The sequence below is a fragment of the Amblyomma americanum genome, chromosome 9, assembly GCF_052857255.1.
Source record: "Amblyomma americanum isolate KBUSLIRL-KWMA chromosome 9, ASM5285725v1, whole genome shotgun sequence".
NCBI lineage: Eukaryota > Metazoa > Arthropoda > Arachnida > Ixodida > Ixodidae > Amblyomma > Amblyomma americanum.
Window position 1 is genome coordinate 84,941,936 of NC_135505.1, and position 17,829 is coordinate 84,959,764.

General features: G+C 43.7%; 1 protein-coding gene and 1 pseudogene across 1 annotated transcript in view; one reads left to right on the plus strand and one right to left on the minus strand.

Moving 5' to 3' along the window:
* LOC144105579 (uncharacterized) overlaps positions 1-12,437 on the plus strand; it is a 100,688-nt gene extending 88,251 nt beyond the window's left edge. Inside the window, exons 11-12 of the mRNA XM_077638698.1 lie at positions 8,262-8,384; positions 9,382-12,437. Of these exons, the coding sequence (XP_077494824.1) occupies positions 8,262-8,384; positions 9,382-9,385 (127 nt within the window). The 3' untranslated portion in view covers positions 9,386-12,437. The remainder of the gene's footprint in view (positions 1-8,261; positions 8,385-9,381) is intronic.
* LOC144105098 (zinc finger BED domain-containing protein 4-like) lies at positions 166-1,164 on the minus strand (annotated as a pseudogene).
* Positions 12,438-17,829: the final 5,392 nt, after the last annotated feature.

A 17,829-nucleotide genomic window follows, 5' to 3' on the forward strand; every position in this document is an offset into this window, starting at 1 on the left:
CAGCTTACAACGGCTCCTGCAGTTGAATAAAGCCTTTCACTTCTTGTCTGGGTGGCTGGTATCGAAAGATGCCTACAGGCAGCTGCAACCAGGGTTGGATAAAGGTGGCTGCCTTTGCTTTTCCACCACACAATGGGTCTTCGGACCGGGAAAGAAGGGGGGCCTTCAAGTACCCAGCAACCTCATCCGAGATTGTACGGCTTGAGTAATGATGTGCACGCACACTGAAGTGTGTAAAAGCACTCCACTCCACACAGAGTCCCCTGATGGGTCTGCAGAGCAGGTGCTGTTCTCACTCTTTGCTCTACCATGTTGATCAACTGGCACAGTCTCTTCTGCTGCCATTGTGAGTAGAGTAAACGTCCATTGCTTTGCGGGTTGTTCAGCATAACAGACATCCTTGTATCTAGGATCGACCAGCATTGCCAATGCAGGAAGGCGTGACATCTTGATATCAGGGAACCTCGTCTTGATGCTACGCAAAAGGCTTGAGGCAAGCATTGGTGCCTCACCACCTTCGGAAACATGTTCAGCTAGAACCACCTCGGTACACTGCAACAGGGGAATGACTTGTGACAGCGTGGGATATCCGTCCCCAGACAGTTCAGTTATGGCATGGTCAAGTGGCTTCAAGACTTGCACTGCTGCATTCATAAGCTTCCACTGACTTGCGTTCAAGTTTGGAACTGCGTCAGATTCTGAAAGTTCTACAGTGATGACCATATGGAGCTTCATGAGCCTGGCATGCTCACTGTTCCATCGCGTCGGGACGTCTTGTATAACCTCGAGAGGGTCCAGCTGCATGTTTCTCTGAATTTCCTAAAGCCGTCTTTGGGCCTTGGCACTCTTTTTGTATCTAGCCACAATCGCTCTGGCCTTAGCACAGCGCTGCAAAAACCCTGACACTTCTCTTTTGGCATCACTGACACACAACTGAAGGGTGTCTCCGAAACACTGCACACCACTCCAGGACGACTGTGCTACTGCAGAAGTAAAGTTCCTTCCATTATCTGTAACAACGAAGATCGGCACATTATCGTGGGCTGGAAGTTCCCACTCCTCGATGACACATGCGATAAATAGCTCCAGGTTTTCTGCAGTGTCAGAGTCTGTCAGCTCCGTGCAAGAAAATGCATGCACATGTTGCACGAAGTCACTATCCATGGCGTGACAAGTTATGCAAACGTAGCTGTCAGTTGCCCGAGATGTCCAGCCATCAGTTTTGATTGAAAGCGACTCCACTCTGCTTGCAAAAATGTCGCCGAGCTTCTTTTTCACCTTCTTTTTGCTTGATGCGTTGAGGTCCGGAATAATGGCTCTCGAAAACGTTTTCCGAGACGGCACGGCCTAATCCGGCGTAGGGAACTTCATCATGCCGAGGAAACCCGGTTCTTCGACAGTGTTGTACGGGTGCATGCCACGAGCTACGAAGCGAGCTATCATTTATGTCATCTGTTGAAATTTTGGGGCCGACGCCTTCATTTTCGGCTTGAAACTGTAGGCTATGGATGGCTGTTGACCACATGCCTTGCTTGCCCCCTTGAGCTTGGATGGCCTTTCACGTGCATCCCGTTTCTCTTGGTAGTCCTTGTGCAAGTGCGGGTGTCTCCTTAAGTGCGTTGCTAGGGTTGTTGTTGTACTTGTCCGGGTCTTCAGGACTGCCTTGCATTTAAGACATCGAGCTTCGGTTCCCGGTGGAACCTTTACAAAAAAGCTCCAGATCGGATTGCTGTCCACATGGAAGTCCCGCATGGTGCTCTCTGAAGTGGTCCAAGGCAGCTGGGATTGATCAAATGCCGCCGCAGCAGAGACAGATTCACCCACTAAACGCAATCGACCACACCACCATGCCGACGAAATGCGTTTTTGTATGCGTTTGTTCTGAGTATAGTAGTTTTTTCCTGGCTTGGTTTGGATTGAATTGGATTGGATTGGGAAAACTATTACTGAATCCAAAACCGAAACTTCCAATAACACCTTCTCCTTGCCGCGTGTGGCTATTCGTTAAAGCCAAACACTTCAAAATTTCCGAATAACAAAATTCGAATAGAAACGAATATCAAATAGCGCATTATTTGTTCAGCTATTCGAAAATATCGAATATTCGCACAAGCCTATCAAAAAGTCTATGAAATGGTATTTAATGTGGTTAAGAAGAGTGTTCGAGCAATCGGTACTCCATGACTTGCCACTGCACCGCAAAAATTTTAAGCTAACTTCATTAGTACCGGAGGTATCGGCGATTAAAAATGATGCTCCTTCCCTCCCCCCTCAACTCGTACAGTCGACGTGACAGAGAAAATAATAATAATAAAGCAGGTCAGGACTGCACCCCGCTGCGCCCCATGCCAGCCATGTCAAATGGTAATGCCCATTGAGAAAGCTCACCCAAAATGCCCATTTACGTCACTAGGGTAGGGACGGCTAGGGATGTGCGGTGAGGCATCGCCCTAATTGATTGCAACAGCCTAAAAAATTACTCCATGCAGAGCTTTTAAATTTAACTCAAATGCTCACAAAGACCACCAGTACAGATTTGTTGCATTGGAATGTAACCATCAAAATCATTTCAGGGTCTCTTTAAGTTAAGATCCTCCGAAGCACCGGTGCTTGGCTGACGGTAATGATTCCTTCACTGATGGTTCGAAGCGGTGTCCCGCACGTGCCACCCGCGGCTGTTTGAGGCAGCCTTTGCCTGGCCTGCTTTTCTATGCACTTAGTACTTGCCAAAGGCCTTGGGGAAATCATTTGTACATTCCATTTCAGTCTGAGGTTATTATGCGATGATAAATTGGTGTGAAGGTTTGACATTTGTTACAAACCGTAACTAGAGTCAAAGCACTTTCCCTGTAGCTTCGATGCAAAGCATGCTGGGCATAGTGACATTGGGCAAACGAGCCTGGTCAGTGGCATGTTGCCACAAGAAAACACACCCCTAGCATAGATGCACCCCATTCTAGCTTTTGAGCAGCATAATAATGAGTTAGGCTAAGGCACAGTTCCAGCCAGAGTCCGCTACGCGAGGCGACACGTCCGTGGTCATACCGAGTGTGACAGGCAGTTATCATCGTCTATTAACTCCCAGTGGAATGTGCCACGTGGGCAAAAATTATGTACACAAACTCTTCTAGCTGGTTTTTTTTTTTATTGTACTAGCTTTGTAGCCTTAGTTGCTTTTGCACCATAAAACTCAAGAAGACTCAAACTAAATGCATTACTGGTTGCTAAGTTGGAGGTGTGGCTCTTACTCAAATATATGCGATCATTCACATTTATTTTTGTCAGTTTCTGCGTGCTTTATTCTCTAGCTGCATTCCAGGCAAGTAAATTTAAGCAAGCATATTTATGGGTGCTTCATTTGCTCATGCATGAGGCTAATAGTTCACATTGCCATATCCAGTGGCACTGTGTGTAGCACATAACAGTTTGGGAAATACTGAAGCTGTTTTTGTAGCGATAGCTACATTACGGTAGCATTTCGAGCCTTCAGCGTTGTGGTGGCGGTGCCGCCACGCTGTCACGTGGTTGGTCACATGTCGCGAAGCAGCTGCCGGCGGCGCGCCGTCGTGGCTGATCACGTGGTTCGTCATGTGACCAAGTTCCACTTGGCCAGCTGTAGCTATCGCGTCACTCCAGGTTTAACCAAAGCTAAACCACCGCCAATTTTTTTTAGGTGTCTTTGGGAAATAGTGAAGCTGTTACGTTTAAGGCAGCGCTGTGTTGAAGCTGTGTCCACCAAGATTCAACGGTTATTGTAGATATTTTGTGAGGCTCTACATATTCCCCCTTTGGATATGCCAGGCATGGCTGTCAGCTTTATGGAGCTCTATAAAGGTTGCAGGTGGTGTCAAGTCTGTTTTCTTTTTCTACTAGGACTTACTGTTTGTTTTATCAACAGGGCAATATACTTCACAACTCAACTACACATTTGAATCGCTGCTCTGCACTTTTGCTGGGAATGTGGCCCGCTGTTCTGAACGATGATGCAAATCGGTTGTACTTCAGTGAAAACATCTCAAATCAGAATTTATTAGATTTTACTGCTCATTATGGTATTTTCAGTTGCCAGTCGTATGTCAGTTCATGAATTTCATTTTGTTACTCATTTACAGGTTGCATGCTGTTATGCTGTGTAACCAAGCAGTATACATTTCTGTACACATTGTTTTGTTTTTTTGTATGGTGCAGAGTCAGTCTGGTTTTGTTTGCAGTGGCAGTAATGGGGTGTTTTTATCTTTTTCTGAAATTGTGTTTGCAGTGGAATCTTGGTGATACGAATCTCACAGGGTTGCAAAAAAATTCGTATCATCTGAAATTTTGTATCATCCAAACGAGCAAAATTCATATGCAGAAGCATAGAAAATGCATGCACGCAGATCTGTTTACAGCTGTCGGGATTTATTCACAGCCTTGCGGCCATGCTGCTCGCGGTGCATAGCGCTTGATTAGCGATCGCGATTTCGCCGATGTGAGGGCCGTGCACCGCCGCTCACTGCTTGTGATGCGTACCGCGCGATTAGCGATCACGATTTCGGCGATGTGGAACAAACCCCAGGTGGTTGAAATTTTTGGAGCCCTTCACTACGGTGTGCCTCATAGCCTGAGTCGATTTTGGACATTAAATCCCCATAAACAAAACAATGCATGCAATGCAATGTGTGTGTGGTTGTGCACCACCGCTGCTTGCGGTGCGTACCTAGTGGTCGAAATTTCGGCAATGTGAGAGCCGCGTTTAGTGCTCGAGGGTGCGATTGCAGCTCGCGTGTTCATATCTTCCGATGTGGCACGGGAGAAAGTTCGGAACATCCGAAATTCCGTAAGTTGTGCACAGTGCCCTTCGGCCGGGGGAATTTTACGAATTTGTATCATCGCGAAATTTGTATCAACCGTGTTCGTATCACTGAGATTCTGCTGTATACTGAACAGATATTGACATCTAGTTCAAGTTCAAAGGCAGTTTTTCTTCATATATTCATATGAAATTTGTACAATAAAACCTCGCTGTTACATTTCTTTTTTTAATGCAGAAAAAAAATAATTGTCTACCAAAGCGTATTAGCCAAACTGCCTAATTATAACAAACCTAATTGCTGAATGAAGTACGAAGGCATTTGTGGACAATTTCAATTCATAAAAATGTTGATTAGCACTTCTTGGCACATGGTCTAAACATTCTTCTTTCTAGTGCTTGGAGAATTCATTCCATGTTTGCATTGTCCTTAGTGCAGAGAAACTTTGGGATACATCTGTTCCGCCGACAGCAATAGCGAACCTCGTCATTTTTAGATGCTTTAACCCCTTGCCCTTAGGCACCATGAGGAAATCGCATTGTTTCTCATGTTACCGTATTTACACTATTGTAAGTCGACCCTTTTTTTGAAATTTAAAATTCCGAAGTGTGGGGGTCGACTTAAATCGAAACGAAACCTTGAACTGCCAATAAAAGCAAGAAAAACAATCTATCAGGGACGCTACTGCGATGCTAGAAGTTTTTGTTTGCTCTACAGCTCCAAGCGTAGCATTCAGGTATTCCGCGGGCTTTTTGGCCAGGATTTTTCATTTTTTATTTTTACTGCGCACACCGTTACCCACCGCGATGGTTCAGTGCTACTGAACAGGATACCCGGGTTAGAACCCGACCGCGGCGGCAGAGTTTCGATGGAAGCGAAACGCAAAGGCGCCCGTGTGCTGTGCGATGTCAGTACAGCAGGTTAAAGATCCCCAGGTGGTCGAAATTATTCGGGAGCCTTTCACTACGGCACCTCGTTCTTCCTTTCTTTCACTCCCTCCTTTATCATCTCTTCCCTTACAACTGGGTTTCCGCCTATATTTGAGACAAATACTGCGCCACTTTCTTTCCCCCAAAACCAATTTCATTTCATTTCACTCGCGGGGAGGGCCGCTGTCCCGCTGTTCCAATCGCGGAGTCTGCGCTAGCGCCCGGTAGTGTCGCTAGCTGATGGAAGAGCCGCTATTTCAGTTGGTTGCGCAATACGTAACAGCGGCGCTTCTGGGGAATGCCGATGTTTGCTGGAAGAGCCGACGCCCCGACACCGATCACTCTTTGTTTGGTGGTGCTTGGAGTTCGTTCTTTTGACTCGACTGCCGGCCGCATGCTTCGCCATGAGCTCTCCAGGTTCGAAAAGCATTCGGCACTCATTCACTGCAGCATTCAAGAGGGAGGCCATCATTTACGCCGAAGAAACCAGCAACTGCGCGACGGCCGCAAGTTCGACGTTTCTGAACGGTTGGTGCGGGAGTGGCGGAAGCAGCGAGACAAAATTTTCGATTGCGACTCCAAGCAAAGAGGTTTCCGCAGGCCGAAATTGGGGCGCTTTCTGGAGCTGGATGTCAAGCTTGCAGCGTATGTCACCGAAATACGTGATCGGTCTCTTCCATTGACATGCGAAATGATCACGCAACAAGGCCGGGTCTTTGCTGCGGAAGCTGGAATACTCCGAACAGACTTCAAAGCCACCAGGGCTTGGGCTTCTAAATTTATGAGGAGGGCTGGCTTCTCTCTTCGTAGGCGTACTAGTGTATGCCAGAAGCTGCCTGCTTACAAGGAGAAATTTCTCGCTTTCCATAGGCACTACCTCAAGCTCCGCGACTCGCGGCAATACCTGCTCAGCCAAATCGGCAATGCGGACCGGACTCCTGTCTACTGCGACATGACGAGCAACACAACAGTGAGCGTGAGGGGAGCTCGCGAGGTTAAGCTTCTCACGACAGGAAACGAGAAACTTCGGTTCACTGTTATGCTATCACGCTTGGCAGATGGCACAAAGCTCCGACCGTACATCGTCTTCAAAAGAAAAACTATGCCAAAGGAAATGTTCCCGAAAGGTGTGATTGTGCGAGTGAACGAAAAAGGCTTTATGACGGATGACTTAGTTATTGATTGGTACCGTTGGGTGTGGCTTTTGAGGCCAGGGGCATCCCTCAAAAATCGCAACCCGAACCTTCTCGTGCTGGACCCATTTCGCGGCCACCTTACCGCGAAAGTGAAGGCAGAGCTCCGAAAAGAAGATACCGGTACAGATATGCTGCTGATTCCCAGCGGTCTGACGGGGCAGCTGCAGCCACTAGACGTTGGCATTAACAAGCCATTCAAGGACTTGCTTCGGCGTGAGTACAACGAGTGGCTGGCGGCAGAAGGGTGGGAACTTACGCCAACGGGGCGCGTGAAGACAGCCTCCCTGGCGGCTGCGTGCGGGTGGGTGATTTCCGCTTGGGTCGCCGTTCCACGCGATGTCGTGGTGCGGTCATTTAGGAAGTGCGGGCTTTCCATGGAGGACGATGTGCTGTGGTATCGCAGCGGCGACGACGACGATGACAGCAGTACCACTGAAGATGACTCAAGTGAGGATGAATAGCTCATCTATGCAATAAATTTTCGTTTTTAAGCGCTCTACCGGTGTTTTTTTTTTTCGGACATGCGATTGGGGGGGTCGACTTACATTCTCGTCAACTTTTTTTTTTTTTTTCGGACATGCGATTTGGGGAGGTCGACTTACATTCGAGTCGACTTACAATCGTGTAAATATGGTATGTTGTCTCCACAGGAGCAGCTCTCTCGTATATTAGTTCGTTTCTTTTTTGTGTGTGTGTGCTACTTCCTTGCACCTAGGCACACATGTATGTTTACACATGTGCGGGTTGTCACTAAACATATTATATGACCAGGTTTTGTCGAAATCTGACCATAGTAGCCGTGGAATCATCTTATCTAGGAATTGAAAAAATAGTAACTCTATGGGGACATTTTTAATGCCTGCGATTTTGAGCGCATGAACCGAGAAATGGTATGAACTGATTGCATATCAACGAGTTTTACTCCAAGATTTCAGTGTTCGCACACCTGTAGTTTTTTTTTTAGATGACACCTAAACTGGAAGGTGATGAAGTCGCATATAATTTTCATTTTCACAGCCTTCATTTGTGTGCATTATTTATACCATATTTAATCATGTCCTTGTTTTGCAATAATTTTAAGAACAAAAGTAGGCCTGTTATAAATTTCTGTTCCTGAATGGCAGCAGAACAAATATTTTTGCAAAAAAAAATTGACAAATGGCTTGAATAAAAACAACTCTAACTGAAACAATTCATACTTAACGATTGGCAAGCTGCATAGGCATTAGACTGTTCTGAAATGTATAGTGAGAAAAATCCCCGAAAAAGTGCTCTTGCAGTATTGCATTGAGGCGTGCTGACGGTGTGAGAAATGTGAATGACTTTCATAACTTTGCTGTTTACAGGCAAATCTTTGAGTTGAACCACATTCGGGACAGGAAGCGGAGAGGAGGCCGGTGGTCAAGGACATCTGTGCATTCAAAAGTGCTGAAGCTGGAGCAGATGTTGCGGACCACTGCCCACACTGAGTGAGTGCGTTTATTTTCTGCAGGGCAGTGTTTTACCTATTCACATCCATCTTTTACTCCACTTGCTTGCAGCGGGAGCTACAGCGTAGAAAATGCGACATGGTTTGTGCAGTAAATTTTACTGCTGAGTTATTCTGATTTAATGACTAGTGGTAAAATCGTTGAGTGACTGTCTTGATTCTAAGTTTTGCATATAGATCTTAATTTGATGACTGACAACAAGAATAATTATAGTTTTTTTTTCTAATGACTGCCCGACTGCATATTTTATATTTTTTCACTAGTTCATAAATTTTTCAGAGGCTGTTTTGCAAAGTGCTCTGGCAGAACTTTGCTATTTCTAAGCCAAATTCATGGGCAATCTTCAACGCAGAGAACAATCTTAAACTCCTTTAGATTGGAGTCAAAAAATTTGGAATTCATCTTTTATAGCCGAAAGTTGTTTTTCCTTCTGTGGTTGGAAAACTTGGAAAATGGGAGTCTCATAGTGGAAAAAATTTTGAGCAGATTCAAGGTTTCTTTCGAAATGAGAGTAGGGATGCTACAGAAGATTATTAAAGGAAAGATGGTGTATGTGAAAGAAGAAGGGTCACTTTTTATGATTTGGAAGAGCATCTCAGCTGGTAATCAGTGGCTTTTCTAGGCTTTCAGCTGTAAGTGTCAGGGTTGTGAATGGTGCAAGATGGCAGGTAGAATATCAAAACTGCCACCATAATGAAGATGTGCATTAGGTATATATGGTTAGTCTCCCAACATAAGTTTATGGTGCATTTGGAAAAATAACATAGATATCACCTTAGAGCTGGTCTGTAGTATGTTGTCAATAATTTCAGAACCTAGATACCGATTTCGCTTGCCATCCAAGAGAAATAATACTAGCGTTTGTTTTAAGCTTGGGAGCTGATACATTTATTGCTATCATAGTTTACAGTATGTAAATCAGTCTTTGTTTATGAAGTGTTCTTTCTACAAATATGCTTTGTTCTGTCATTTTCAGGTGACGCTTCATGCAAGGAGCATAAGCACAAGCTTCAAAATGGGACGATGAAATTTCAAGTTTTAATTTCGATTCTTGGAATCGCTTATTAAAAGGACCAGACGGGAATGCCAGCTGTCATAATAAGCTGAGGGAGTTGCATTCTTCGGTTAGATGTGTAAAAAGGGTTTTACACATATTTTTCCTGCTCAGCATTAGCATTTGTGAGATAAATAAATGGCATGAAAATGCTTCAGATGCAGTTTCATGCAATGCATATACTTTTGTTCTCTGCCTCATAGGCAAGTAGCATCACTTCACAATAAAGTGTACTGTTTGTTCTCTCCTTTGCTGAATTCGCAGGTGATTTGGCTGACGTTAGTTGACACAGAACAAAGTACTCCTAGCAGGTCACTTGCTCATGGTTCTCCGTGATTTTTCAATTATGCCAAAGAAATGGTGAAATCCTTTCAGTGTTTCTGAGAAACTCTAATTATATCCAAAGGTATTCGTAATCTCTGGAAGAATATAGCACTCATATCAGTGGTTCATAGCATAGCAAGGAGCTGCTTCAATCAATTGAAATTGTTACTCTTGCACACTAGGAGGTGTGGATTTATCTTGTACTTTCCCACATTCGTAGTGATTTTTATGTTGTGCTGAGAATCCTTACAAATGCTCTTGTTGGCTTGAATTAACTAGTGAACAAAACATTGCTTTCGACAGCCACCTCCTCTTTTATAACAATTTCAATGGAGTGTGGTGTTGTGTGATGAAATAACGAACAATGCGTGCATGGGTACTTAATGTATTTACTCGTGTACGGAACTCACTTTTTTTCCAGAAAAGTCATCAGCAGCTTGGGGAGGGTCCATACTGTGGGGGGGAAAAAATATTTGGACAGATTTTTTTGTAAGAGTCAAAATTTCATATCATACAAAAACACGCGTTCATTCGCTTCAAAATGTGTTTGCTGTATCATGGCACAATTAGATTATTTTTATTGTAGTTGACAGCCCCAGTCAGTTGCGGCGAGATTCAGTGAACATGCTGAACACCGGGCCCTGAAAGTCAGGTGTGGATTTTTTTTTACACGAGGGTAAAAAAAAAGGTTCTTCACGACAAAAGTGGGGGGGGGGGTCATTACGCGAGTTAGTACAGTATCTTACCAGTGATACCGCCACTGGTAAATGCTCTAAACATGGAATGATTAAAAAAATTTTTGCGGTAAACTCTAGGCAGGGTTAACCATGCTTTTGTTTCTCACGTATTTCGAGCTGTGTTTCACCATATTTTGTTAAGCAGCCATATGTAAACATTTTTACATCATTGCACGCAACGGCAAACACATTGAACTTTTCATTCTTTCCGTGAACAATTCCTAAATGGAATTTGCTCCTGGATAAGATATTGTCCATGCCCTATTTTTCATCTGCCATAGAGAGCATCACATGGATCTGTTTTAGATCATACTTCCACTGTACTGTTGTAGGCATCTTGGAAAAATTTCGGAATTGGATACTTTGTGCTTGGTATTGAATATATGTCTTCCGCTTCAGTTACAGTAACAGTTGTTTGTATCGTTTCATGTTGTAAGTGGTTTCATTTTTCTGTTTGTATAGTTTTTTACATTTGTATTTGTAATTTACCTCCCTAGAGTAATGCCCAATAGGCATTACTCTAAAAAAGACAAGAGAAGTGTAAAACTTCTTAATTAGTCAATAATTTTCGTCATGTACGTATGCTCCTGAACAATCGCATCGCCCCGGATAGTGGCCAGCGCTATGCCACCTTCCTGCGAGGTTCTGTGCTGCTGCAGAATCAACGAATGTAGGTGGTTGGGCAAAGCCCACATGGGAAAGCGAACATGCTGCAGCAAGAAGTGTGCAGTGTCTGCCATGTGGTGGGCCCGAAACGGGAAGTCAGGGATGGTAGATAAGTTAAAAGAGGCAGAGTAGCTAACACACCAACTGCAAGTGCTCTGCCAGCGTTCAGTTTCGTAGGTAGGTTATGATGTGCTGAGCTGAGCTTTGAAGTCGGAGGTCTGTTATTGCTCACGTTTTGCAACTCGGACAAGATAAAGCGAAGCTGAACTCCTGTTAGCATCGGTGGTGAAAAGATGTGAAACCAAGAAACATTGTTTCATCTTTGCTGTTCTCATTTCAAAGAGCCATGCCATTTGTATCATTCACAGTCTTAGTGAGCCCCCCACTCATATTGTGGCTTTATTTTTGTGCATTAGGGAGGACAAATGCAACCTGGATGAGTTTCTGGAACAGTAACTGCTACTGCTGTTTGTGCAGCACAGGCCATGTGGCAGCAATTTGAATGGGTGCTCATATGTAGCACATGATGTGGTGAACCAAGTGCCGGTCTTTAGGAAATGTGATTGTTGCTATTTCAAGAACATAATGACTTGAAAGGCTATTTTTGATGAATCCAAGCAGGTTATTAAACTCTGTAGGCATTTTTGGTTATGCAGAAGTGAGAAGTTTCGTGACCATGTGTGCCCTGATTGCAGAATAAATTACAGAGTTCACCTTTGTGAAATTTTGTTGAGGTGCAAATCCAGTCCAAAAAAAGGTGGTTGTGCGGGGAAATTGTTTGAGTTACATTTATGGTTTGCTGACGGGGAATCAGAAATACTTAATTGTGGTGGCATTCGTTTCGGCAGGTGCTCCACTTTTTTCTCAGATGATGAGTCTGTCATGAGCAAGCTGAGATGATGAGTCGCATCCTTAGATTGCTATGTCTCATAGTGTCATCCTAGAGGAATAGTCTCTCACGGCTAGAGGAGCTGTTTGCTTGGGTTTGAGGTCGCAGTTGTCCTTCTATTAGGTGGCTGAGTTTTAGGCACTGTTAGTCTGAAACCTTCGATTGACATTTTTTTGGTGTGATTAAACCTACTTCAGGGGCTCACAGTATCAACTTCAGGAGCATTGAAAGCTTATACAGTCTCTTATTGCATGCGCGAGTTACTAACTTGACACCGCATGAATATAACAGATGATGTTGATGATGATAGCATTTTTTTACTGACTCAAGGGCATCTCCAGCCAAGGAGTGCCTAATGCATGGTGAGGGGTCGACTCATGTCCATCACATATGCTGGTCTTCAAGTTTTGTAAAGATGTATTGAAACCAGTTACATACAGGGCTTAGATCGGTATGTGCAGTATTTGTGGTATGTCGTAAGGGGATAAGTATGATGTAATAATTTAAAAGACATGGTTTATTATGGGCAGAAATGAATTATCATTGTTAAAAGAAAATGAAGACTGGGTCAGACAACCTCAGCCAAATTCCTCATCTTGACGAACCTCTGGGCTCCTGACAGCGACAGTAACCAGCTCAAGCATCTCAACAACAATAAAGAGACTGAGGTCAGTGATAACAACAAATTCCTCATAGGAAGCCTACATCTGCGGCCAATGCTACACAGCCAGAAAAGCTGTAGCACGAGATCACCAGCAGTGTTCTAATTCAAAGTTAGGAGAAATGGAGAACTACAGTACAGGTGGCGTTAGAAGAATGTGAATGTTTTATTAAACAAACCACACTAAAAGCCAGCCGTGTGCATGTCACAAGTGCTTGTGTGTCAGAAAACTTAACTTCATGTTTAATATAATATTTGTTTAATTTGCTATGTGCCTTAAGTGAAAAGGCATAAAAAAAAGTTCCTCAAGCGCTTTTACTTGTATGGCATTTTTTTGGATGGGAACCATGCAACATGCGAGCAGCTTTTTACCAAGATGCCAGTCGACATCCGTGCCCATGGTATCCATTGCTGCTACCCATGGTTTTGTGGCTGGCATTCATCTGTGATCCTTTGTGGGTACATAATGGGAAGGAATCCACCAGCAATGTCGCAATGCCTCGCATCTTGATGAAGTGGCTGGTGGAACGTACCAGTGGATGTAAAACGGACTCATACTTCCTGAATGCTGTTAAATAATATTTTAGTGTATGGAATAACCATACAGTTATTTTTACTTTAATCACGCCATGTATATGGGTTCAGCATGTTTTCACCGAAGCCATCCTCGTGGTATTACCATCTCATATCTTTGTTATGTTTAAAATCGGAATTAATGTATGCATGATTGAAAATGTGCTCTTGTGTTTGTATTTGGTTATTCTCTGTTATTTTAATTCTAAATATTTCTATTCATTATCGCATAGAGGTTTTCGTTTATAATTTCTGTATGCAAAAATGATTGGAGTGACTTCTTACTACTGCTTCCGTCATTTGCCTTTCCACATTGTTATTTTAGACCCACAGCTAGCTGCTGGCAAAAGGTCTAAATCAGCACTGTATAAATGTGTGGAGGACATAGGTGTACACGATAAAGAAAGAAATGGCACATATATTCCTTATGGTCAGTTGCGGGCCTGGCTATTGGCAATAAGCTCCGTAATGAAGTAAGTGCTCTTGTGGAGCTGAGAGGTACTGTGGGCCTGTCTTTTGGGAAGAAATCAAAGAATCGCAACTGGCAGAACTGCTTCACTCGGGTAAGTTTTTTTAGTAAATGTACTACAAGCATGCAGTCAGGAATGTGGGGTGGCACACACATAGATCGCTAAGACACTGAAGTAGGCAGCTGTTAGTTTCAATACAAACCAACTGCTTTATTCTTTGCTCACCGGCTTCCGGGCTCTTTTTTATAGGCTTTTCTCTATTCTTTCTCTTGTCCCTCTCCTGCACCTTCTTTCTGACAGCGTGGAGGAGGGATAAGGAATCTGTCAGTGGGCACGATGGCAATGCCGCAAAGCCAGCATGTCTTCTCTGCTCACTACAACATGTGTATGTGTGCTTACATGTGGGTTTGGTTTTGGTCACTTTTTGTACGCCTTGAAACATTGTATAATGCCTTGCATTGTATTTGACAGGCAAGCCATGCTTGGTTGAAAAAGAGCGGGCCAAGACTGCTGCAGCCACAGGCATCGGTGCTGGCAGCAGCTCACCAGAAGAGACAGAAACGGTGAGCGTATGTACAAATGTTACTTCAGTACTCATTGTCATTATTGTTCTCATACACAGCTGAATTTCATCCACTGTGACTTAACTGAAAACAGCTAATCTGCAGTGTGAGCCCTGCTGCTTTATTTTTATTGCTTGTCAATGTCCTCTTTTCCCTGTCGGCTCATATTTGTACTTGTCTGGTAGCAGTCCACGACACCACGCAGGAAAAACATCCCGCATGTACAAATATTGTAAGTTTATGGAACATGACTGTGACAATGAAGCTTAATTACTTTGCATTCAGAGCAAATTGCTTCTGGTTTAATTGATGCAGTGTGTAATTTGCACTCTTAGAATTAGTCAGCACATATCTATTCCAGGCTGTGGTGAAATGCAGTAAAGAAATTAGGCTTATTCGTTAGTACTGTATTCTGTAAGTTTTTTCATTGCAAGTGTACTTGCATTTTGTGTACTCGTGCACCAATTTCTTTTGTGCAATTACTGGATGCTAGCTTTTTCTGGCGACACAAAGTACATTAGTTTTTTTGCTTAGCGCAAACAGATTTTTCACGCAGTTCTGTCGCACAAATTTAGGATGGCTGCACCAGTGTCACAGCTGTTGCATTGCACTGAGAAGCTTCAAATTACTAACAGTTAGAAGGCATCTCATGTGTTTGGTATAGCTGACGCATGGCTGGTATACCAGCCTCAGCTAACCTTCTATAGGCACGCTGCTGCTGTTGTAGCTCAGTTGCTTTGGCACTATGCTGGTAACCCCAAGTTTGCGAGCTCAGTCCCAACCGCGGCAGCTGTATTTCGATTGGGGCGAAATACAAAAACACCTGTGTATGTGCTCTACACTGTCAGCACACGTTAAGGAACCCCAGGTAGTCTAAATTAATCTGGAGCACTCCACTACAGCGTCCCTCACAGCCTGAGTCGCTTCGAGACATTAAAAACCTACAACCCACAATCCTTGTACAGCCGTGCTTAGTTCGCGTGGACTCTGTGGCAAACCAAAAAAGGATTTAGGAAAAAAAATGCTTTGTGATTAAAGTTTGCTTCTGTACATAGCCATCTGCAGTGATGTGGAAGATAAACTTTATTAAATGGTTCAAGTACATTATCTGGGTCACGATTATGTTTGAACGATTGTGGTGCAGTTTGAAGGGCCTTACAGCCCGTAAGACCCACGATGGCACCTAGCGGCAGACTCCTACAATGCCTGTTCACATGCCATGAATATGACATCCTAGTTTTAATCAAGAGGAAGAAATGGGCTTGGGCAGGGCATGTATTGCGGAGGCAAGATAACCGCTGGTCCTTAGGTGTAACGGAGGGGATTCCGAAAGAAGGCAGATGTAGCAGGGGGCGGCAGAAGGTTAGATGGGCAGACGAAATTAAGAATTTGCGGGCATAGGATGGGCGCAGCTGGCAAAGGAGAGGGTTAATTGGAGGGACATGGGCGAGGCCTTTGCCCTGCAGTGGGTGTAGTCAGGCTGATGATGATGATGATGACTATACTCTGTTTCATACATCAGATGCAACGCTGTGAAAGGTACGGAAGCAGTCTATGAGAAAAAACCAAGGGAGAGGTGTTATTCCACGCTTACTCTGTGGCCGAGTGATCTACGGCACGATAAGGCGACAGCTCGTCGTCAGCAATGATGGGCTTGCTTGCGGTGACAACAGTGAAAGGTACAAAGCGGATGCGGCCGCCAGAAGTGAACAAATAAGGTGTCGACGCGTGACGTCGTGAGTACAGCTCTGTTCATTGTCTTTATGCTTTCAAGCTCACTGGAATGTATGAGTTTAAGTGGAAGAGGAGAAGCATCATTCGTAATCGCCAATATAATCAGTGCTAATGAAGCCAGCTCCAAAGTTCTTGCATTGGGCACACAAGTGGTGAAATACTTATCACTCCTTCACTTTTCTTATCTTTGGCGAACACCGGTTCATAGTCGCTTTAAAGTCTGCTTTGTCAGACGTATTTCATGGCATTGGGCAGCTGTTTCGACTACAAAGAATAACTTTTCAAAAATGGTGGAGCATGGAAAGCTGAGTATAGTACATGCAATGGCCCCACTGGACATCCAAGGAGTTCCATTCACCATGTGCTGCACCATGAAATGCCATGTCTTGCGTCTGAGATCAGTCGTCTATGGAAGCTTATACTTCGTTTCACACTTATTGTGCAATGTTATGGAACCTTTGCTCATGCCCAAAGCCGCCAGCACGCGGCTTTATTATTTTATGACGCGAGATGGAACCAGATTTATCTCGATTGATCTCAGATGTGCACATCTGCATCTGCTTTGTTAGAGGTTGTTGAGGTTGCCTTTCACACCGTATCTCGCATCTGCGTCAGCTTTAAATTCAGCGCGGCTAATGCGTTATAATGTTTAATGCATCATCTGAAATAAGAAAACGTGCAACTAAAATTAGCTGTCAATAGCTTGGATTGCTTGAACTGATTGGACCGACTGGACTATGGTTGTGAGTAATGCGCACATGTGGAAGTTTTCTTGTGTGATTTGTCTAAATTGAACTCCTTCACTGATTGAACCACATGGTAATGTAATGCACATCCACAGTAAAATGTTTTAGAATGCAGTATCAACCAAAAAAAAATTAATTTCAGTGCAACATTGGAGTGCAACCTGGAACAGACATATGCAGCCTAATCTCACCATGCAAGTTACGCAATTGACCAATAGTAACTCTCAAGAAATGGCAAAGAGAAATTAAACATTTTTATTTTTTAGCCAGTCGCATTCCATAAATTACTGATGGCATCTTTATACTGTATGTGTCATATTAGAGTAAGACACTCAAGGTCGTAGCTTGTCTTTTCTCATCTGTGGTGTGCAACATTGCTTGGATTTTGAGAAATTCTGAAAAAGCAGTGTTGCTTCAATGTAATGCAGCTGGGAGTCTCCTTTTCAATCACAAATTGTACTGGTGAATGGAAACCATTGTGCTTGCAGTGTGGCATCTGTCAGTTGAGATGTGCAATTAACTTGAGCCACTGTTAAGGGACACTTTGGACTGTTTTATAATGGTCTATATCGATAGATCACTGAATTCCAGTTATAGAGATGCCACTTGCACTGAAAGTAGAGCTTCTGTATGCTAGAAATTAATGTAAAGAAGAATGAAATACATGTGTTGCCACCCCCAACCATTCTTTTATTTTAGCTAATTGCGATGCACCAAGAGAGTTCATTTCTGCGCAGGTCCCTGAGGCTAGGCTAACCGCACCTTATCGAGCTGGTGTCTTGTTTCGTGTGTTCTCATTCTATATACACTGAAATAACGAATAAATAGAGGAACAAATATTTGAATAAATTTTTTATCACATCTAATATACCGTATTTTCCTGTCTATATAAGTCGCACACCTCTGAAAAAGTTTTTCTGAAAAGAACCGTACATAAGTTGCACCGGTGTATAAGATGCACCTGTTCGTTCGGTAAGTGCTATAAAAATGCGCTGAGGATGCTTCCT